This window comes from Beta vulgaris, chromosome 6, assembly GCF_026745355.1.
Source record: "Beta vulgaris subsp. vulgaris cultivar EL10 chromosome 6, EL10.2, whole genome shotgun sequence".
Taxonomy (NCBI): domain Eukaryota; kingdom Viridiplantae; phylum Streptophyta; class Magnoliopsida; order Caryophyllales; family Amaranthaceae; genus Beta; species Beta vulgaris.
In genome coordinates this window covers 65,820,361-65,843,475 of record NC_079207.1, presented here as the reverse complement: position 1 = coordinate 65,843,475, position 23,115 = coordinate 65,820,361, and the positions used below count along the sequence as shown (strand labels likewise).

The window sequence follows — 23,115 nt, the reverse complement described above, 5'->3', positions numbered from 1 at the left end:
AATTATGAATAATAAAATAATGGACAATAGTACAAATGTTTATTGCACATTGACTATTTGGACCTTATTAGACCTGATCGAAACTTATTGGACCTCATTAGACCCGATTAGAACTTATTGCACATGATTGGAACTTATTGGACCTTATTAGACCTGATTGGAACTTATTGCCCTGATTGGACCTTATTGCAACTTATCTGAACTTATTGGACCTGAAACTTAATTTTTTAAGTTGAGGAGAACGCACCCTAAGAGTGTCCATACTAGGACTGTAACTAACTAGTACAATTTGCAATTTTATCTTGTGTCACCTTTTTTTTTTCTTTCTGAAAGTCACATACAATATTCGAGGACAATTTTGGACCGTTAAACAATATTAATATTAATCAAAATAAAACGAATGAGAGCTAGTAGATTAAATCATCCTACGACAGTTATACTTTCTTTATTTTTTTAGTGGCAACAATTTCTATATATAGATGTTTTATTTAGTTGCAATATTTCCTTTCTTGATAAAGGTTGTAAACTTGTAATTTGACCAATTTATCCCCATTTTACCTATCCCATATGCAAAAAGTATAGGTAATTGGGTCAAATGTTACGCTCTCTCCTATTTTCTTAATATTTGTGCAAAAAAACATTTGTTGCAACTAAAAAACAAACAAAATACATTTTATGGAACTCAAGTTTGACAAATTGCAATTAAGACTTTATTCTTTTGGACTTCTTTTCCGTTCAGTTACTCCGTACATTTTAGATCCTTTCAATTCTGTTCAGTGTCTTCCTGTCCAAAAAACGGGGCCTAATTTGCAAGGAGACATATAAGAGGGGAAAAAACTACTAATTTCTTCCGTTTCAATACTTTCAACTTCAACTTTCAAAGTTGAAACCATTCTTCCCGCCAGAAACAAGTTTTCTGCTCTCAAAAACTGAAGTTCGGCGAATTCTTCCGTAAATCAAACAGCGACAATTCTCAATTCAGAGAACTGTAAATTTTCTAAACAATTGAAGGAAAGAGAGAGAGATTGTTGCTCATCAAAAGACGACAGAATTATGATCGAAGGCATTGAAGTTCTCAGAAATTTCAGAAATGGTTGTTCAATACCTAATTGGTAAGATTCTATCAACACTTCCTTGAATCACGTTGATTGAATTTCGCCTTAGAATTGAATCTTAATGTTTCCTGTTTCCTTTTTATTGGATATTATGTGATGTTTTCAGATATAGTTTTGGTTACACATAATTGACAAAACTTGCAAATTTCATCGCCTGAAATTTTAGTGTTATTATTATCTTTCAAATTGTGACCTAGAATTATTAGCACCGACAGCTTAACTGCGACATTGAAAACTGTGATTATGAAGTAGTGCCTCTGTTTTTTTTTTTTTTTTTTTTAAAAAAAGATGTTGAATCCTACGGAGTAGTTGATTTTTGAGCTAGAGTAATGAAGATTTCTAAATAAGGTCTTCATCGATCTCTCATACGGAGCAAATTCGACGATTGTGATTTGTGAATTTTAGGAAGGTGAATGGCTAATGCATCAGGTCTTGGTGGTATGATGTCTGTCTACTGAGGTTAAGGAGTGATCAAATTCAGTTGGATTTAGTGTATTTTGTATTGATTTATAAGAGAAGGAAAGCGTGGTTGACAAAGTAATCATTGGAGGCGATAGCATCACAGCAGTGCTTTCATCCAATAAGGCAATACAGTTGTTCATGTCCTGTTATTTTCAAGGAAAGTTCTATTTGTGTAACCAACTAACAATAGGCTATTCTACATTTCTACCAATGTATGCACATCCATAAACCAAACTAGAGTTATTTGGTTAAGTGACTGTAAGAGCGTAATAGACTTTTCGCGTCATGTTATAACTGTGTTACTCTGTTAGGCAATTACCGTGGCTCTTAATTTGAATGTCACTACTAGAGAGGGTAAATGAAAGTGATAATTGCAGTTAAGGTACCTGTGAAAGTCTAAATAACACTATATGTAGTAGAACGACTATTTTATTTGTGTAAACGAGGAGAGTTTACTATATATCCAAGCATAATAAAGAACAACTTACTAGGAAGTAACACAACTGCAATATTACATAGACTGATAGATGATTCATAGTTTCGCGCCAGAGTTGCTGCTATTAATTGTATCTAGCTTCAAGCTCAGCCACTCAACATACTTGTCGAATATATACTAGGGACATTCATCCATGAATATATAGCATTACACACACAAAGATGTATAGTAGTTCATCATGATGGAATCGCCAGAGCTGCATTCTTGGATCTGCTTTCTACAGCTCCAAAACAAGGTCTACAAAATAGTTGTACATCTTATTGTGTTAGAATATTGCAAGAACCAAAACTGAAATTCATGCCTAATGCATTGTGGAGTCAATAGTTCAATAGACTCCAAGGCTATTTCAAAAGGTCTTGGTGGCTTTGTGCTATTGTGCTAATGTTAATAACTGATTCCTTAGAGATGAGAATTGACCATTATAAATTAAATATATTCTATAATATAATTCATGCCAAAGTTCTTTGTCAAAAGATCAACTGAAACGCTAAGTAGACCTTGTGAAATAAGAGAAAAAAGGTAATGGGTTTTGCTGTTCTTTTTGGACTATATAGAAAAATACGTACTCGGCCAAGTATTAGACTTACTCAGCTACGCAACTTTTGCATGTTTTTAGGGCCAGATTTAAAACCCAAGTCCATGCATCCATTTGAAAAGCCCAATTCTGATTGTTAAGTATCTAATTTGGTTATGTGAGCTATATTAAAAAGTCGGAATAATGCAGATTGACTCTAGATTGATTGAACTGTAGTCTTAAAGAAAAACAGCATCACTAATGAAATATGATAGATTATGATATGTCATGCATGTGACTTACAATCTGCATCAGTTTTGATCCAGCATTCCCTGCTGCCATTTGAATCACTCCCATCCTCTGAGAACTGAGTTGGGTTAGAAATGCTCTTCCTGCAAAGCATATAGCCACTTTGACCTGGTTTCTGAGAGAAAGTTGTGGTGCTTTCATCACGAAATGCATGCTCATCCTTATAATAGCCCGCATCCCAGGGTACCATGTTCTTGATCCCAGCATTATGCATTTTGTTGGATTTTTCTGTGGATATCAAGCATTCTGGATGCACTTTCTTGTGAAATTTCTGCAGGATCTGCATGGAAATACTATTAGGCAGAGAAGTCTGAGACCTAAACCTAGATTGTCAATGTGCAAATGACATGCTTTCTGAGAAGTCCGCAATTTCTTACGTTCCCTTCACTTCTCTCCTTAAACAATGATTGATGAACTGTCAGAGAATTAGAAATGAAAGCTTACATAAAGCAGTGGAGGTTATAGTTTCACGTGCTAAGTTCTTAAGAACCAATGATTTCTGCTATGTGCTTCAGTTCTACTATGTTTACCAATTCATGAGTGGTTTTAGGATGGAAAAGGATACTCATAGCTCACAAGAGAGGATAAAGTGTTCATAGCTGAAGTATTCTAATTCATGAACTTCTATTCTGCTTTTATGTGATTTCGCAATCACTCCTTTGCGTTATATAAGTTTTCAACTTCTCATATACAGGTTTATATGACTGGCTTGTTGCATTAGTTGCTTACTAACATGACAGTGATCCTCTCATGGAGCTTAATTTCTTTCTCTTCACTTTTTCTGGTACCTTGAGTTTTTTCCACTACTACTTTTCTATGTTTTCCCACTAGTAACATTGTGACACAAATTACAGAATGGTTTAAACTTAAATATTACCAGAAAAAGGGGGAGTTTGAAATGTTGTCTACTTGTCTCTCTTCTTTAAATTTAGAAAGATAATATTTTAATGACGCTGTTGCAAAAAGTTCTGCCTTTTGCCTTTTTCCCCCATTGATTTGATGAACATTACTAGTTATTTGGGGTGTGTTATATTATACTGAATTTAAGTTATCTGAACTTAGTTGAACAGAACAACTTCAGAGCAACAAAATACTAGAAATATACCATCAGAATTATATGGAAGTATAATAAATCTTTTAAGATCAAGATGCAGAGAAAACAAGTAGTCTTTTATTTGATAGTGTCAAGACAATATAACAAAAATTTTGTGAGGAAAATATTCTTTAAATAATATACTTGTATTGCTCGTATTTCCACCAAAAAAAAAAAAATATACTTGTGTGAAATTGTATAACCATAAGTTGTTCAGTGCTATTCTGCAATCTCTTTTGTGCAATTATATATATTTTCAGTGAAGTATGTGCTTTTGCCTTTAGGTTAACATGGAACTCAGTACGTTTATTGCACTAAATAAGTCAATTACCTTGCACAGTTTTGGCTCTGCTGAAGCAGATTCAGCAGTTCCACGAGTTGAGTTCCTAGAAGCAGCATGCAGTGCATTTTTCTTTTTTGTCAGTATTTTTTTCATGAGGTTCATGGAAGCAGTTTTATCACCATCTTTATCTTCCCTCTTCTCCCCACGTTTGCATTTGACCTCTGAGCTTTCCTCTGCCTTGTGCTTCTCAAATAGCTCACCCAGTGATGTCCGGTTTTCCTTTTTCGGTGCTGTTGCCTTCTCTGGCAAATCGACAGCTGATCCCAACAGATATTCTTGTAGTGGACAGTACATCAAATTATTTCCTGTACTTTCTGGAATTTCCAATGGTTTGCCACTTAGAGTGATGGTACTAGCATGACTGATTCTTCCATTGCTAACATGACTGTTTCTTCCTGAGGAATCTGTGTAACCATCATCCTTAGCTTCAGCAGCAAGCTCCCTCTCTAACTCATCATTGATGAGTGCTAATTCATTTTCTGTCACTTCGGCTTCTCCTTCAGCTAATTTCTCAAATGACACTGCAAACGTTGGTGTCTCGGGCTCTGAGATCACTGAATCTCTCATTCCAAGAGTCCCGATTGCCAGAAAACCTTCAAAGTACTCCGGAAATTCATCAATTGATGATTTTCTTTCGTATTCTGCAAACTTTGATGTCTCCACACTCGTAAATGATGATCTTCGTTTTCTCCCTTGGATTTGCTTTTGATAAAAGTGAGGATCATCAAGCAACGATTGGCCTGAAAAATGGTAGAGTTTGCTGCTTTATAATTCAAGAACTTTCCCATGTATGTATATTTGACTTGAATAGTCGGTAAAATTTTGAAATTAGAAAGCTCAGTATCTGTTTTGAAGAAAAGCCTAATTCAAATTGTAATATGCTTGGCTGAATGGTAAGGACTAAGGAGCATTCCTCATGACCTCGAGGTCATAGGATCAACCCCCCTCCCCTGCTATAGGCTTCCTGGGGATGGGTATTCCCTTATCCCTTTCTAACCGATCCTTGCTCTCATGGGGCTTGACCTGTTAAGCTAGACTGGGTGTTGACTCTGTGAGAGGTGCCGGTCCACTAGGATCTTTCCCCTTACTTTATTACAAAAGAAAATGGAGGTATTGACAGTTGAGGACTTAACGGGGCATGCATGAATCATGTAGGATTAATAGGACGGTATTTTGTGTTAACTAAGGCATTTGTTGTCTTTCTATGCTGCTCACAAGATTACTGTCAAACTGTATCTTCTGGCACCACTACATGTCAGAGGGTATTATGGTATGTTGGTACTTCACAAAAATTGATGCACAAGACTAGTACAAGCTGGAAGGAGATTGATGAATTTGCTGTAAGAGAGATATGACAAGAGGATCAAATTGTTGCATAGCATCAGAAACTTACCCATGGGACATTCCTTCAATGTTTCGCTGTTACCTTGTTTAAACTTGCGATGCATCCATGTTAATAACTACAACAGACATAGCAGAAAACACTGAAAATTTAGCACTCAGAAATTATTATTTTTGTCTTTGCAAATATAATTGAACCTACCTTCATTTTTTCGGTCTTCAAGCTGATGTCTGTCTGATCAGTTTCAGTTTCCTTCTTTTTTCTTCAGAGAGGATAAAAAGGGAGTAATCTTGATAAAAGGTCACAGTTGTCTGAACAAGTTGCTTTTCATTATTAAGATGGTAGAACATATCCATGATTCTAGCTCTGACTTAAGTAGAAGACAAGAAGAAGGATACGGAGAAATGTACAACTTCCTGGTTGGGTCTCATTTGTCATTGTTGAATCATTTTACCACTGGGGGAGTGGGCTTTGGGTCCCTCATGCTGTTGATACTATGAGCTAGAAATAGACATGAGCTTCACTGCCAAGGTTGATTACCTAGTTTATTCTGCATGTGGAAAGTAATTCACCCACGTAAGAGCTGAAATACATGCAAAAACATGATCACGTTCGAAATGCATGTTGCACGTGTCTGTGCTTCCAGGTATGCAAGTTACTTCTTAGTAAGATTTTTTAATTATCTACTTACCATGACTTACTCAGGTACTTGTGTTGGATATGAGTATGTGTTCAATTCTTTGACTTGACTATTTTATGAAAGATTTCTATTATTTTGGCCCATGAAGTGTTAGCTAACCATACCCATGCCGGAGTGTCGGGACCCGACATGTGTAGTTAATGTGGAATGAAGAATCCAAGTGACATAAATCGTTATATTGGAGAGAGTGGTGCTACCTTAAAAGAATTAAGAATTAACCCGTATTTCCAATGTGTGATAGAGGGTAACACTATTGGGTGTAATACTGCAATAGGAAAAAAAATCTAGTTACTTATTGGTGCTAATTTCTTAAGCACTAGAGTACGAATTTAGAGTAAAAAAACATCATTTGTCAAGAGACATATGCTAGGTGTACAAGTTGTTTTCAGCTTCATGAGATTTTTGTGTCAATAATTCTTCGTGCCACTGAACTTCATGTCTTCTTTCTTTGATAATTCAGCTGCGTCAACATATTTAGTGAGCTTGGTCTTTTTTTATTCAGCAACATTGCTGGTTTGTCTCAACCAATCTTCAAGATACATGTCCTTTCACAAAAAATGGTCACATATTGATGTGGGGGGTCAAATTTTGCTAATTTTGACTACTATTTCCCCAATTATATAGGCATTAAATGTTTGAAGTACAATGTGAAAATATCATCTGTACATTAATCTAAGAAAGTTCTTTATTAAATTTACTTAATAATTTCATTTTTATAGAAGCTAAGAGTCAAATTAAATCAGCTTTAACCACAAAAATCGTTTCATAAAGAGATAGAACATTCAAATTCCTGTTTTTGTAATTTAACTAGCTAAAAAACTCATGTGATTCATATCAGGGGTGTTTTGCAAGGAGATATCATAAGAATTGGGTAAGATGAGATCAACAGCTCATGTACTTCATCATATTTGAGGATATTGGATATGAACGCGAACTTGCAGCTGGGTTTTTGCATTTGCTTCATTATGTGCTTGATTGCCAAAATTTTGGTACATTTTTGTCACTCCACCTGTAAATTGGAATTTACCTGGTTATTGGAGCACACTTTTATGTGTCAGATATTGTTATGCTTTGTTACCTAGCTTGGGCACACGTATTGGACCTACTATCATGGCATCTTACTGCGTTATGATTCACTTGCACTTTTATATGGCAGCTTCTTGAAGTTTGATTCACTTGCACTTTTTGAGTCATCTCCCGAGCTGAAATTTTGGGGATTGCTGATATTTATCTTCAAGAAATTTTGCTAATTGATTGTAGTTGGTCACACATGACACAATGTATATATTGTTGATTGGTGAATAGACATAGACTCATCTTTGAGAGTGGACTCAATATGTCGTCATGAAGCAAATACGCTGCAAATAATAAGTTAGGATGTCACTGGGAGTAGACCAAGAACACTTTCAGATGTCTTTATATCATATTTTCCGAGGTAAGTTGATCCAAGGATTAGCGAAAATTTGTTAATCCTGAACAACCTCAGCTATCTGATCTGAAGTGCCACTTACAATGTAGTAATAATATGAAATACTATATGGGAATCACATATTCTTTTAAAAGACGGTCTCACATTAGTGTTAACATGAGATCTACTGATGTTATGCTGACATCACACGCGTGCATCATAACAACAGTGTATTAATATGAATATTAGTGTTAACATTTTCCTTTGTTGTAGAACCTTGATCATAAGTAAATGAGATGGAGTTGCTGGCATTTCAGGGTTTGTGAGAAAAGCTTGCTTAAGCCTATTGAGATCTGAGACAAAGGGTGAATATTATGAATATTAGTTGATTACTATTTTTCTTGATTGTTTCTTATGGAACCAATCCCACTCAAAAGCTATGAATTGTGGTTTTGTTGATCACATCATAAACATTAAAGTCTCAACTAATGCATAAGGAAAGCTAGCGATTTATTTTCTTTTAATCTTGTAGGGTATATTGTGTGTTGATCTTTTAGATTCGTTGTTTAGTACAAGATGGTTATTATAGAGCTTACGTTGCATGTTTATACCCATTCATTTATTTATTTGCCCTCTTTTCTTTTGCTCGCGTTTTGGGTTAGGTGCAATTTTGCACTTTATGGCATTTGCTGTTGAAGCTCTTATTTGGGAGACATAGCCTTGAGATCACTAAACTAAGGCATTTAATTGTTGATACTCTATTAATTGTCTGATTGTCTTTTTACTGCACTAATGTATAACTTTGCATCCTTCAGTTCAAACTATACCATCGTATGGGTAAGTACCCAGACTTATCCCCATTACTGGCCTAGAATGTCGATTGAGGCAGTCGGTCGAATAGCAGAAACTACTAGGAAAGTAATACCATCACCCATAGTGTAGCAGGTATGACTAGCAAGATTCTTCCTAACTAGCCTGAGAAACCCAACACAAACCTGAATTGTCACTATAAAAACCCCTCAACATGCTTACTCAAGTACGTTTTAATACCCTAGAATTCAATACTTTACTTTTACCGGTTCTATATGTGACTTTAGCATTAAAGGTGATTCCGAAACCCCTAAGGATAGCTTATGTGTACTCTTTTATTATGACCTTTCTTCTACTATTAGATAGTATACCATTGTACTTGTTTATGTCTAGAAATTATGGATTGTTAATGTGTGCTGAGTTGAGTAGGTCACTAAGAAGGTTTGCCTGAATTAGTTGATCATACGCCGGAAACCTAAAGACAAAGTTGAACTATCTGAGGTGGTTCTGGGATCGCCCCTACGACGCGTCGACACCCAGTTGATGTAGAGAGAGAAAGTGTCGAGATATGCTCTGTTTTGTTAGGTGAGAATTCAATACCTCCTTATTGATGACACTAGTGATATTTATAGTATTGCTAATTCTCAAACCGGCAACATTGATGTGATGGGCTTTCCTTGAGATCAATGGCTATGTTGCCTTTTTAGGCAATTAGCCTTTCCAGCCCCATTTGTGGATCCCTAGACACCTTAGAGCTAGGTCAACTCTCACGTAGGACCCACTGTGCCACATGTCTAATAACTTATAATGATGCGGTAGAGATTTTGGGCTGACCCTTTATGGAGCCCAAACAGTACCCTACCATTACAAAACTATATTGTTTTATTCCTAAGGGTAGTTAACATGTACACTTTACTCTTAATTGTCATATAACACTCTTAATCATCGCATGCCAATGAATAGGGTTTTTCTTAATTTCCACAGCAAAGAAAGAGAAATTGAAGAGTTGTTCTTGTTGCATTATGTACATGGTATAAGTCGATGACATAGACTACTTCAGTCTGCATTATGTGTTTGAAAGCTTTGTTGACAATTGTTGGATTTTGGCTGTTGGTTTTTCTTTCTTGCTTTGTCTTTTCAAATGTATAATTGAAGTGATGATATTATTATTATCGTTATCATTATCATTCATTATTATTATTATTTGGTAAAATTTCACTGTAGAGAGAAAAACTTGTATTCTACTATTCTCACAGGGATTGAACAGACTTGAATGAGCATATATCAGCAGTAAAGTAACCTCCTACAGGCTAACGCTGGTGGAGAACAATCAGGTAACAACTATTTATGGTATGTTCTTTCTTGTTGTTTTCTTCTAACGCTCTTATAATGTCTTTGATGAGACTTTATCAAAACTATGGGGGGCCTGGCTTTCTTTTATGCCTTTGTATTCTGTTGTTATTGATCTTTTCCTAGGCTCTTTTGGTCACTGGTTTTCGGATGCATCTGATATGTAGTGATGCCTTCTTAAATAAACCACGTCGAATTATTATTAGATGTACTTGAAATCATGGATGCATTTTCGTCCCCTTATTTCTTCTAAAGTTATCTAAACTTATTAAACCTAAAACTATTAAGGTGACCAGATTACATTATGCTCTATTTTCATTATATAATTATCGCATTATGCTCTATTAAATGCAGCAATTGGCCAAATTTTGAGTAATAATAGGTAGATTCTTCCCCATGAAAATATTGCTAAATCATTTGAGACTTGAGAGCATGTGTTTCTCGGTTATGTCCCAAATTGTTTAGATGCACTTGGGAGTTTGGATTATCATAGATCCATGGGTGGCTAAAACAACTTTGAAGGAGAAAACTCTAATATGAGAAAATTTAGAGTAGTTAGCTAAAAGATAATGACGGTTGTGGACCCACACAAAATCAACTTACAAAAACTGCCTCACTATACTCGGAGAATAAAGATCTAGCTAATTGCCAAATAGCTATCACCTATCAGTGATATTTCTTTTTAGAATTGCTGATAGTATGTTACATCCATTCCATCCACACCCATAAATCTATTTTTTTCCATGTGTATAATGCATTTGAGCATGTAATTTCTATATACTTCTATTTTTTAGTGTTACACTAATTTTCATGGTCTCAGTGACTCCATTCATACTTAACTGCACTGCTTTTCTGAAATTTTCGAAGAAATTTAACATTTTTGGCTGTTTGGATTAATGAGTAATAGTACTAACTTCATTGTAGGAGAGGGTGGTAGGGGACACAAGTCATGATCCGTACAAATTCTATGATGTAATCATTACTAATAAAAAAATCAAAACAAATATTTTAGTTTTTTTTAAGAAAAGAGAGATTTCACTAATTGAAGGTCAAACGACATGTATAGTATAGTTATCAGAAAAATATATAATCAAATCAAAACCAAATTCGTCTTTGATGAAACTACAATGAACCAAACCAAACAATGCAGTGTAGTAGTGTATGTTGTTTGTTTTCAATCATTTTGATATAGTTTGGAGAATAACATTGAGGATCTCACTCTGTTGGCTATATCCAAGTTTTCAATAACTTCATCGTGATAGTCTTAGACTTCAACCAACGAAAACTATGACCCAAACTTGCAAATGAACAAACTCCACTAACTAGAGGGATACTGATCTATACAAAGATGCACAAATACCCTTTAACAAACTACCCCGTCATAATCTTGGTGGAATTAACTAACCCCAAATAGGGGACTGTAGCCATCACAACGGATGGACTAATATTGAAAACAAAACAAGATGGGAGGGGAGCTTGACGGAAGCCTGTAAGGGTCATGGCAAGCTCCCCTAACAAAACCTCTCGAAGTGGGAAAGGAAAGCTAGATCGTGGAAGAAATAAGGTGAAGAGAAAACCTTTCGAAGGGGAAAAAGATTACTTATTAGTAGTTACTATTCCCTCCAATTTTTTTTTTTTTAATTTACACCTTTTTTTTTGGTCTGCTTCTTTTTAATCTACACATTTTTTTTCTAATTTTGTTAACATGTCATATCTATTTTGTCCTTTTTTTCCACTTATTTCATATAATTTTTAATATTTTAACTTACTTTGTAGTTTCTCTCTCACTTTTCTATTTCTCTTTCATGCTTCTACACTTTCTTCTTCGTTCTCCCCCAAAGTGAATTGAGTGAATTAAAAAAAAGCAGATGGAATATACTTTATTAAGACATTAAAAAATATCTTAATTAGCAGATAACATATGTAACATTATAACTCAAATAAAAGTCGAAAATACAATTAAAAATAAAAATATTTCCTCTATTTTTACAACATGTTTATTGTAAAACGAATACAACACTTTCGTTTTTGAAAACCTGCAACATTAACTTAACTTTTTTCTTTTTGTTTAAACAATTATGATGATATATTAAATACATTTTTACATAAAGTTTTTGTCGTTTTAAAATAAGATAAGAGGGCTCATTTGAGGGGGTATTTTACAAAGGAATTGAAAAAGATTGTTTGTTGTACTGGTTTGATATCCACTAGTACTATATTTCTTGATGTACATTCTTTATCTAATAGAAAGGGATTTACTTACCACTTGTAATATTAAACATCGTTCGTATTCTTATAAGTATTTTAAATTTTAAAAATAAACTTCTTATACATCAAAAAGATAAAAATTTAAAATTTTTTAGTTGGAACCAAAAGAAAATTTTAGTTATACCATGGTGAGATCGATCATTTTTTCTGGTTCTACCATGGTAGAATTGAAAACAAGTTTGGTAACCCCATGGAGGAACCAATTTTTTTGGGTGGAATAGAAAAAATGGTCGGTTCCATCATGGTAGACATGAAATTTTCGTTCAATTTCATGGTGAATCCAATTTTTTTGTAAAAAATTGCACAGCAGAAGAGGAGGAAGGGAGATTGTATTGGGGGTATGGGGAAGGGCTGCTCGAGGAAAGGGATTGCGGGGTTTGTGGGCTAGGTTGCATGTTGTGGAAGGAGAGGCGAGAGTGTTGTAACCTAAGAGAACACTCAAGAAGGGGGGGGTTGAATTGAGTGACGAAATCTAATCGATTTTCGCAAAAATCCTTTCACAGCTCAGTGCCAGGCTCTGAGCTGAACACTCAAAAATGCTAATTTACGTTTTTGCGAATAATAAACTTAAAAGATATTAGATTTGACACAAGATATAACGTGGTTCAATCTCACCTCTGAGATCTACGTCCACAAGAAACAAAAACTCTTTTATTTCTTTGAATCCTATAATATCAAACTCTTGATACAATACGATTCCCCTCACTACTAACCCTAGTAATGACTCCCCCAACACTTAACTCTAAGTGTTGGCACTCTCAATAATGTAAAAGTTACAGAAAAGAACGATCCTCAAAGATGTGCTTCTTAGTCAAGCAAATAGAGGACAATTACACTTGTGAAATAGTAACTTAAACCTAACAGCTCAGTGCTACGCTCAGTGCCAAGGAAATAGTTTTCAGCTTTCACTTAGACTCGATTTTGCTCTCTGAAAACGTAAGATCTAAAAGTGAATTATGAATCCCTTTTATAGAGTATGGACTGGACGAATATCCTTCCAAGGATATCTTCCAATTTCCTTAATTCAAGGGATTTAATTCTCTTTTAGAAAAACAATCTTTATCTTTTTTCCTCTTTATCTTTAAAAAGATATGTTTTCCATAACAGATTTTCTATTCAACTCAAAAGATATTTTCCAAAACAAAATCTGATTTTATGAAACTCTTTACAAACACGTTTTGGAAAATCTGGTTTTATAAAAAATCTTTTTAACAACGTTTTAAGGAAACGTGTTTTTTGTAAAATCTTTTTCCTTAAAACACGTTTTATAAAATTCTGTTTTTATAAAAAATCTTTTCTTTTGAAAACTTGTTTTATGAAAATCTTTTCTTTAGAAAAACACGTTTTTATCAAAAACTGATTTTTTATTAAAATCTTTTTCTTAACTCGGTTTTATCAAAAACTTATTTTCCTAATCCCTTTTGATTTCTGATTTAGAAAACTTATTTCCTTTTTATATAGAAATATAATTTTAATATAATTATTTACTTTCTTAACTCAAAGAAGATAATAATTATATTAACTTTATATTTCTATATTGAGCACATTGCATATTACTAAGCATATTACATTTGAATCTAAAGTTACTATTCTAAGAAATTATAAACTCGAACTTCATTCTTGATTCTTCTTTTCTTCAAAGTCTTCGTTCATCAATTTCTTTTCTTCATGCATCTGTTGCAACTGTTACATACTTTCATGCTAAACATATTATATTAATTTTCATCATCAAAACATAACATGTACATGCACAACAATTTCCCCCTTTTTGATGATGAAAACCATGAATTAATATTTGTAAATAACATTTGTTCCCCCTTAAAGTATGCATATTGAATTTTGTTCCCCCTCAAACAATGCATGGATTGATTATTTACCCTTTAGAACCTATCCGTGAATCAGATTAATAGCTTTCAATTATTCACTTGTCCTACATGCTCATTTATATATTCAATTCACATTAGCTCAACCTAGGATATCATCAAGACACAAAGTCAATATTATATACCTTCTTTTCCCCTTTTGTCATTTCTCAAAAAGTACATAAAGACAAAAAAATCATTCACACAATCAGAAGAGTTTAAAATAATCCAATAGCTCAACTAATAAGCTAGTGATGCTGGTGCTACAACCAACACCAATTCACAATCTCCAAAATAATCCAAGAACATCCAAAAAGCATCAAAACAGTTTAACAAAAACCGACATGTTTTTCGAAAAACTACAAGGCATAGACAAAATTACATAGTAGGACTAGGATAAAAGGAAAGGTGTTTATGGTGTAGATGCTGCAGTTGTTTCTTCATGTCATGAACTTCTTCCACCACCATTAAGCACCCCACACTAATAGTGGCGTTGTCAATCCCTGACAAAAAGGCCATGTTTGGTATGGTAATTCCGAAAATCCACTAAAAGGGACCCCCAAAACTTCAGCCAATTTTGTGACAATTAAAGTAATCACAACATCATTAATAACAGAGGATAAAACCAAATCATCACTTACTACCAAATTCTCATAAAATTGTTTAACCTCATATTCATAAATTCCATCGTTATAACCCAGCAATTTAATCCATCCTTGAATTCTCAATTCATCCAACAAAAACTTAAAGGCCGGACGTTTTAACCAAGTAGTCGGAAAAACACGTTCAGTCAGAATCTTGACCGGAGAAGTTTTTGGTCTCTTAGAAGGAGATTGGGGTTTACAGGAATCCGCACCTTTTCGTTTGCAAGAGGAGGAGGCACCATAAGTCGTAGCAGCGGAAGTAGACGGAGAAGGCGGTGGGCGACAAGAAAAAGTCGCTGGCGCCGTGTTCAGGGACGATCTTGTGGTGGGTTTGTACTGGGCCGGAATGTTTGTCGGAGGGGTTTTCTTGGACGGTTTTTTTTTTTTTCATAAAAAGTCGCTGGCGCCGTGTTCAGGGACGATCTTGTGGTGGGTTTGTACTGGGCCGGAATGTTTGTCGGAGGGGTTTTCTTGGACGGTTTTTTTTTTTTTTCGTGGCCGGCATCTTTTTGTGGGAGTGTTCTGGGTCCTTTTTTTTTTTTTTTTTTTTTTTTTTTTTTTTTTCTCGTGGCTGAGGATTTTGAAGCAAAGGTTTTGAAGCGTTTGACGGGTTTAATGGGGGATGGTTTACTTGTTTGGTTTAAGTTGGTGGTGAGATTGTGTTTGGGCTTTGAGTTCACTATGCACCTCTAACGACCTCGCATACATTTTTAAAAAAACAATTTTGAAAACCAATTTTTGAAATTAATTTAGTTTTATTAAAGCAACATCAAATGGATATTTTTGAAAACATGATACTTTTGGAGATTTGTCATGGAATTTTTCTAAAGCAACTTAGGTGTAGGTTATCAGGACAGCATCAATAGCCTTTTCAGGAGTCTTGGATTAAATCAAAAGTCTGACTTAGTGTAGATATAATCTTTCGAACTCTTAAGTATGTAAAGGGGTCAAATAAACATACAATTCAACTAAGTACCAGAAATCAATCCCAAAGCTAATATAAGTTTTTCAAATTTTTCACGAGCAAGTGGTTTAGTGAAAATATCAGCTATTTGGTCTTCAGTACATATAAATTCAAGGGCTATGTTACCTTTTTCTACATGATCACTTGTTTGTTTTAGGAACCCATATTGCTTGGGTCCTTTTTCTTACGTTGAGCATCTAGTATGTCTTTCCTAACCCAGATTTGAGTAACATGTTTGACATTCTTTGCAATTCGATTTTTCTTTTTGTTGCAGTCGTCAATTAGATGACCATTATTACCACAAAAATTGCAAATTAGATATTCAGGAAGGCCCACATATTTTCTCTTTCGAAAGTCTCTTTCGAAGGGTCTGGCACTGAGCCTGGCACTGGGTTGCTGGTCAGTATATCCTAATCCAGTTTTGTTCATGTTGTTTGTGGTGCCAAGTTAAGTAATTTAGAGCATTCATCCCATTAGTCCATTTTTCGTGCATCTTTCGAGCAATAGAAAGTTGTGATTCCAAAAATTCAACTGAGGTATTTAAATACTACTTCTTTTTCGGGAAGTCTCTAAGTCTTTTTAACTTTATCCAACTCTTCTCTTATCTTTGCCATCACTGGAGCTAGTGGAACAATTTAAGATTGTTGTCTTGAGTTTTTAAGTTCATTCAACTCGTGATTTAATTTTCAATTTGTTCCTCAAGACTAGATTTTCAGCTTGGAACTCAGTGACTGGCACTGAGTTTTTACGAGATTATCAACTAGAGTCTTTTTGTTTTAGTGTGTTTATCTCTAAGTCTTTCTCGTCAATCCTTTTATTAGAGTTTGTTTTCTTTCAGCAATTCCTTATATTCTGTTTCTAATCCAATTTTTAGCCTGGTCAAATTTTTTATTTCCTTTTTCATGTTATCAAAATTATCATTCATGTTTTGACAATCATCAATTACGTTTTCAAGCAATATGACAAGCTTACTTTTGGAAAGAAGATGAATTGAAGGTTTTAAAGAAGTTAGACTTACCTCACTGTCTTCTTCCTCTTCAAGAGGGTTCGAACTTTTAGCCATCAAGCATAGATGTGAGTCGTCATGGCTCAGTGCCGTCTTCAGAGTGGTCTGTACAGCATTCAGACATAATTTTGCTTCGTGGCTCTGAGCGTGGCACTGATCTTCGTCAGAATCCGAGTCTCCCCAGACTGCTGCGATCATGGCTTTCTTGTACTCCTTCTTGACTGCTCTCGTTTTTCCTAGGCTTTTCTTCATCCACAAGGCATTCTTTAATCCTGTGATCAACTCACCACACTTGAAACAACCAGAGTTAGTAGCACTTTTCTTAGGGTTAGAAGTAGTGCCTTTACCTTTGAAGTTTCCACTTCTCCTGAAGTTGTTGCTCCTGTTCTCTTTTAAGAAATTTTGAAACTTTCTAGTTAGAGACGCTACTTCTTCATCACTTTCACTATCATCCGTTTCTACTTCAGTTTTTAAGGCCAACCCTTTATTCTTTGGTTCATTTGATTTAGGATCTAAAACAAGTTCATGGTCATTAAAGAACCAATTAGTTGTTCTAGTGAGAGTTTTGTTAAATCTTAGCCTCTTGAATAGCAGTTATTTTGGAAGCCATTTATTAGTCAAACTTCTTAACACTTTTCTAACTAAATCTTCAGAAGAATAGATTTTTCCTAAAGATCTTAGTTCATTAGTTATTAGTGTGAATCTGGTAAACATATCTTTAATAGATTCTCCTTATCATTGTGAACATTCATATATGTGACTAGTAAATCTATCCTAGACTGTTTTACCTCGTTTGTACCTTCATGGCCAATTCCAATGTGTCCCAAATTTCCTTAGCAGTGGTGCACGCGAGATTCTTGAATATTCATCAGGTCCAATTCCAGATTGGAGAATACTCATAGCTTTGAAATTCTTTTCGCCTTTCCTAGTCAACAGAATTGTACTCATCTTCCTCCTTGTCGAACAGGTTCCTCATTCATCTTTGTTTTGAATAGGAAGAGGTCCAGTCTTTATGATTCTCCAGCATTGAAAGTCAGAACCTTGAATGTAGATCCTCATCCTGTCTTCCACCATCCATAATCTTTCCCGTTGAAAATTGGACACTTGGAATACTTGTCCGAAAGTCATCTTGTGTGTTCATGATTTCTATTCTCTAGATGTGAGTCTTACGAGAATAGCCTGCTCTGATACCACTTGTTGTAACCTAAGGGAACACTCAAGAAGGGGGGGTTGAATTGAGTGACGAAATCTAATCGATTTTCGCAAAAATCCTTTCACAGCTCAGTGCCAGGCTCTGAGCTGAACACTCGAAAATTGCTAATTTCGTTTTTGCGAATAATAAACTTAAAAGATATTAGATTTGACACAAGATATAACGTGGTTCAATCTCACCTCTGAGATCTACGTCCACAAGAAACAAAAACTCTTTTATTTCTTTGAATCCTATAATATCAAACTCTTGATACAATACGATTCCCCTCACTACTAACCCTAGTAATGACTCCCCCAACACTTAACTCTAAGTGTTGGCACTCTCAATAATGTAAAAGTTACAGAAAAGAACGATCCTCAAAGATGTGCTTCTTAGTCAAGCAAATAGAGGACAATTACAATTGTGAAATAGTAACTTAAACCTAACAGCTCAGTGTTAGCTCAGTGCCAAGGAAATAGTTTTCAGCTTTTTACTTAGACTCGATTTTCTCTCTGAAAATAAGATCTAAAAGTGAATTATGAATCCCTTTTATAGAGTATGGACTGGACGAATATCCTTCCAAGGATATCTTCCAATTTCCTTAATTCAAGGGATTTAATTCTCTTTTAGAAAACAATCTTTATCTTTTTCCTCTTTATCTTTAAAAAGATATGTTTTCCATAACAGATTTTCTATTCAACTCAAAAGATATTTTCCAAAACAAAATCTGATTTTATGAAACTCTTTACAAACACGTTTTGGAAAATCTGGTTTTATAAAAAACTTTTTAACAACGTTTTAAGGAAACGTGATTTTTGTAAAATCTTTTTCCTAAAACACGTTTTATAAAATTCTGTTTTTATAAAAAATCTTTTCTTTGAAAACTTGTTTTATGAAAATCTTTTCTTTAGAAAAACACGTTTTTATCAAAAACTGATTTTTATTAAAATCTTTTTCTTAACTCGGTTTTATCAAAAACTTATTTTCCTAATCCCTTTTGATTTCTGATTTAGAAAACTTATTTCCTTTTTATATAGAAATATAATTTTAATATAATTATTTACTTTCTTAACTCAAAGAAGATAATAATTATATTAACTTTATATTTCTATATTGAGCACATTGCATATTACTAAGCATATTACATTTGAATCTAAAGTTACTATTCTAAGAAATTATAAACTCGAACTTCATTCTTGATTCTTCTTTTCTTCAAAGTCTTCGTTCATCAATTTCTTTCTTCATGCATCTGTTGCAACTGTTACATACTTTCATGCTACAACATATTATATTAATTTTCATCATCAAAACATAACATGTACATGCACAACAGAGAGGGATGCACATTGTGGCCGGGATGAAGGTAGAGGAGAATGGTGAGGAGCGAGGAAGGTGAGGGGCGAAGGGGGTAAGGAGAGAGGCGAAGGGTGGGATGGGTGGCTGTTGTTGGGGCCTTGGGGGAGTAGGGTGAGGGGTGGTTGTGGCAACGGGGGCTGAAGGGTGGTGGTTATGGGGGAAGAAGAAGTAGAGGAGGGAGAAAAAAGACAAAAAATATTATATAAATGTGAACGGGGACTATGTGACTTAAGGTATTAATTTTTAAATGTATCACTTTCAGTTTTAGCTTTAATAAAGAAAGTAAAACAAATTTTCTTTCCTCCTCCTTAGCAACTTTTTACTCTCCTCTTATTCATCTTATCCTTTTCGCTTCCATTTTTCTTTTTTTGCATAGCTTAGTGAGTGGTTGTTTCTTTTTGTAAATTTTTGTCTTGTGAGATGTCATTTTTTTAGAGAATGCAAGAAATTGGAGTAAGAGTTTATGTCTTTCATTACCATTAATATAGGTATCTAACTACTCGTGTAGTTTTTTAATGAGATATAATTACAAGATCTTATTAGATTTTATTTTAAAATACTAAACAATAATGCTATGTTGGATCAGTGGTTAAGTTTTCACTGTTCTATAATTAGTAACTATAAAATATCATTTTTTTTTAGTTGAATGGTTTGACATGAAAATACAGCATTTGTATTAGAGCATTAAAGAAAAGTGTCACATGACACATAAACATTCTTAGAAACATTTTTTAATATATTAACTAGTGTGTTGCCGAGCGTTGCCCAGGGTGTTACTTTTTTTATTCTTCACAATTGATATGTATTTTTACACTCTTGTAAAAATTAATTTTTTTTAAAAAAAATAATATTTAATTTAGTTTATGTTTGCAATGAATAAATAACATTATATGGATTTAAAAAGCACTAAAAAAAAATTTGTTGAGATGAAAAGGACAAATTTCCTTTGGAAGAGGTCGCATGTTCAAATCTAGTGACAAACCATACTTATTTTGTAAGATTACGTGATCTACCTAGCACTTAAGATGACGTGGCGAAGCTACATGACGCATATATAATGAATAGTGTCACATGTCATCCTTCTTTTGATAAGTAGACCTTTTAATATATAGTAGAGATATAGATTTTTCATTGCAAATTGTGTTACTTGAAAACCCAGTTTATATCCAATCAAACGCAGATTGAATCCAAATAATGAAGGTATAAATCTAGCGATAATAATATTAACAATGCTCAGGCCCAGCTCCGGGCCTGATTTTTATTATTCTTTCCCTTTTAAATTGGGTTGGGTCATTACTCATTGGGTGCCCTGCTAAATTCGCCACGGTCCAAGTATTGGCTACTAGAGAAACAAAGGCAGATTTAAGTGACCAAATAAATGTTAGTACTACTGTAGCACTGTACCAGTGTCGTACTACAAAAAACATTTTAATACTTCTAAAACACGACTCCACAATCTATAGGCCTCATTCAGTCCCACACTTGACACTCCCAGTCCCACTACACTAAACAAATAATAAAAAAAAAATGGGATGGTATGGGAATTCGCATTTCTCCTTTCTTTCTTTTCGAGTAAATTTTGGAACTCGAGGAAAGAAAAGCTAGGCGGGAATATAATAAAGGTTACTACCATGTCCATAATTCTACTACGAGTGAAAGCGTGACACATTTTTGGGGTTTCGTAATACGGTCAGCTATTCCTACTACTACTACTCCATCACTAACAATATAACATTATTTATAATATCATTTCTGACCTCGAACCCTCCAACTTTTCTCCCAAGTGAACTTTTTTTTTGGATTTTTTTTTTCTCAAAGTATAGTTAATTTTTAAGTTTTTATGAGAAATTACTTTATTAAAAAAATTATTGCCCCAAACTATTTTATTTTTACAATTTTTTTGTTGACAATTATCTTATGTCGATTTTCAACCTTGACTTTTAAGTTCAAAATTGTGAGAAAAATAAAATTATCGTTGTAGAAATTATTTGAAATTCGAGAAGACTTAAAGAGTGATTGAGGAGTGTGATTGTTTCAATTTTAGTTTAAATACAAGAGGAATTTAATGGTAAATTATTGATACAAAGTATTACAAAGATAAGAAAGAGAGAGAAAGGGTGATTGTTTCAATTTTAGTTTAAATAGAAGAGAAATTTAATGGTAAATTAGTGATATAAAGTAGAGAACGTATTGTGTCGGACTCGTCCGACCATAATCTTGGTCGGACGACTTTCAGGTGGTTCCAATTTTTTTTCAGGTAGTCTTCATTTTTTTCAGGTGGTTCCAATTTTTTTTCAGGTAGTCTTCATTTTGTTTTCAGTTAGTCTTCTTTGTTTTTCAGTGGGTTTTTGTGCTTCAGTTAGACTTACTTGGGTTTCAGTTGGTCTTTATTCCTTTTCAGGTAGTCTACATTTTTCTTCAGGTAGTCTTCATTTTGTTTCAGTTAGTCCATTATTTCTTTCAGTTGGCCCATTATTTCTTTCAGTTGGTCCAACTGAAAGAAAAGAAAGTCTAACTGAAAGAAAAGAAAGTCTAACTGAAAGAAAAGAAAGTCCAACTGAAAGAAAAGAAAGTCTAACTGAAAAAAAAGAAAGTCCAACTGAAAGAAAACAAAGTCCAACTGAAAAGAAAACAAAAACTAACCTCTACTTTAATTTTTCAGGTTAGAGATGATGGACTTCTACAGGATATTGTGCCATCCCAAATGCGAAATGATCAACCAACTAAAGCAGAGTAGGAAATCTGGATTACTACATATATTTCTACATATATATTCTATATTCAGATGATTATAATGTGGATTTTTATTACATAGTAGTACTAGTATATCCTTTCATTTACGCCGACACCTGTTACGGTGGCTGCGCGCCTCCGGTTGCCGCGCTGAGGACGGTGTCGCCGACGAACTCCGACGACGAGGATATTCTAGAAGAGGACGAGATGTCGATAATGAAAGGATAATGATGGATATAAATAATGATGTGTCAAACAGAGTATACGAACTGGAGATGAGCAGTATCAGATACTTTGTATTAGCTTTGTGAAAAACTTGAAGTGGCAGGCCGTCCGACCAATTCTTAAGGTCAGACGGTCTGACACAATACTTTCACTATAAAGTATTACAAAGATATGAAAGAGAGAGAAAGCGCGAGCACATATGGAAATAGAAAATTATGAGAAGGAACATTAAAAAAGGGTTTGAAGAGATCAAATAATATGACGTGACATTTAAAAACCAAAAAAAATAAAAGTCAACGTCGGAAACTGAAATAAATAGCTGTCAACAACAAAATTGTAAAAACAAAATATTTTATAAAGTAGTTTCCGCAAAAATTTGAAAAATTAGAGATAATTTCGAACAAAAAATCTTATACCGACTTTATTACTACTATAAAAATGAGCCACCTCCTAAGTTCCATCCCCAAAACACAACATTTTAAAATCTATTTGGACAAGGAGATACAACGAGATTCCACCGAACAAGGATAAACTTTGGTGATTTGCATGAATTTTTATTCATGAGTTTCAAAACTTGTAAGTTGTAATTGGGGAAAATAAAACTCACAACTCAATATTAGCAAATATAAGAAAAATAAAGGGTCACTTTTAGTTTAAAAGAACAAAAATTAGCTAGTGCTAGTAATTTTGCATGTTCTTTATGCCTAGCATGAAATATTATTTCTCTGAGACCTGAATTTTTTTCTCTGTTATTTCCTTATTGATGATTTTACTTGAAATCCTACCACTATTTAAAATTACATAAAATCTTCTTAATTTTTCTAATAAATGTGAAAACATAATAATATATTTTCATAACATTATACTACTACTCTACACACAATTACATATATTAAAACTCACATATGTGCAATGACAAGTAT

At 34.1% G+C, this 23,115-nt stretch overlaps 1 protein-coding gene and 1 long non-coding RNA gene across 4 annotated transcripts; one reads left to right on the top strand and one right to left on the bottom strand.

The window, feature by feature from the left end:
- The first annotated feature begins 321 nt into the window (after positions 1-321).
- Positions 322-23,033, top strand: LOC109135373 (uncharacterized). Of its 3 annotated transcripts, none has more exons than XR_007275772.1 (4): positions 322-1,112; positions 5,943-6,320; positions 9,049-9,926; positions 21,897-23,033. It is a non-coding gene; the product is annotated as an uncharacterized LOC109135373 (long non-coding RNA). The 3 variants fall into 3 exon arrangements; XR_008969749.1 differs by having other exon boundaries at positions 9,049-9,942; XR_008969748.1 differs by lacking the exon at positions 21,897-23,033 and having other exon boundaries at positions 747-1,112; positions 9,049-11,306.
- On the bottom strand, positions 1,991-6,022 carry LOC104897530 (hypothetical protein). Its single transcript, XM_010684415.4, has 5 exons — positions 5,876-6,022; positions 5,726-5,792; positions 4,321-5,072; positions 2,891-3,176; positions 1,991-2,310 (listed from the first exon to the last, which is right to left on the bottom strand). Exons 1-5 carry the CDS (start codon positions 5,879-5,881, stop codon positions 2,291-2,293), a joined length of 1,131 nt encoding a protein of 376 aa, XP_010682717.1. The 5' UTR covers positions 5,882-6,022; the 3' UTR covers positions 1,991-2,290.
- Positions 23,034-23,115: the final 82 nt, after the last annotated feature.

What these genes read in the sequence shown, in the direction of transcription:
- LOC104897530 (XM_010684415.4), bottom strand. An exon ending in ATTGAAGGAATGTCCCATGG is followed by an intron (nt 5,073 to 5,725) that starts GTAAGTTTCTGA and finishes ACCATTTTTCAG; the next exon opens with GCCAATCGTTGCTTGATGAT. An exon ending in CAGAGCCAAAACTGTGCAAG is followed by an intron (nt 3,177 to 4,320) that starts GTAATTGACTTA and finishes ATTTCCATGCAG; the next exon opens with ATCCTGCAGAAATTTCACAA.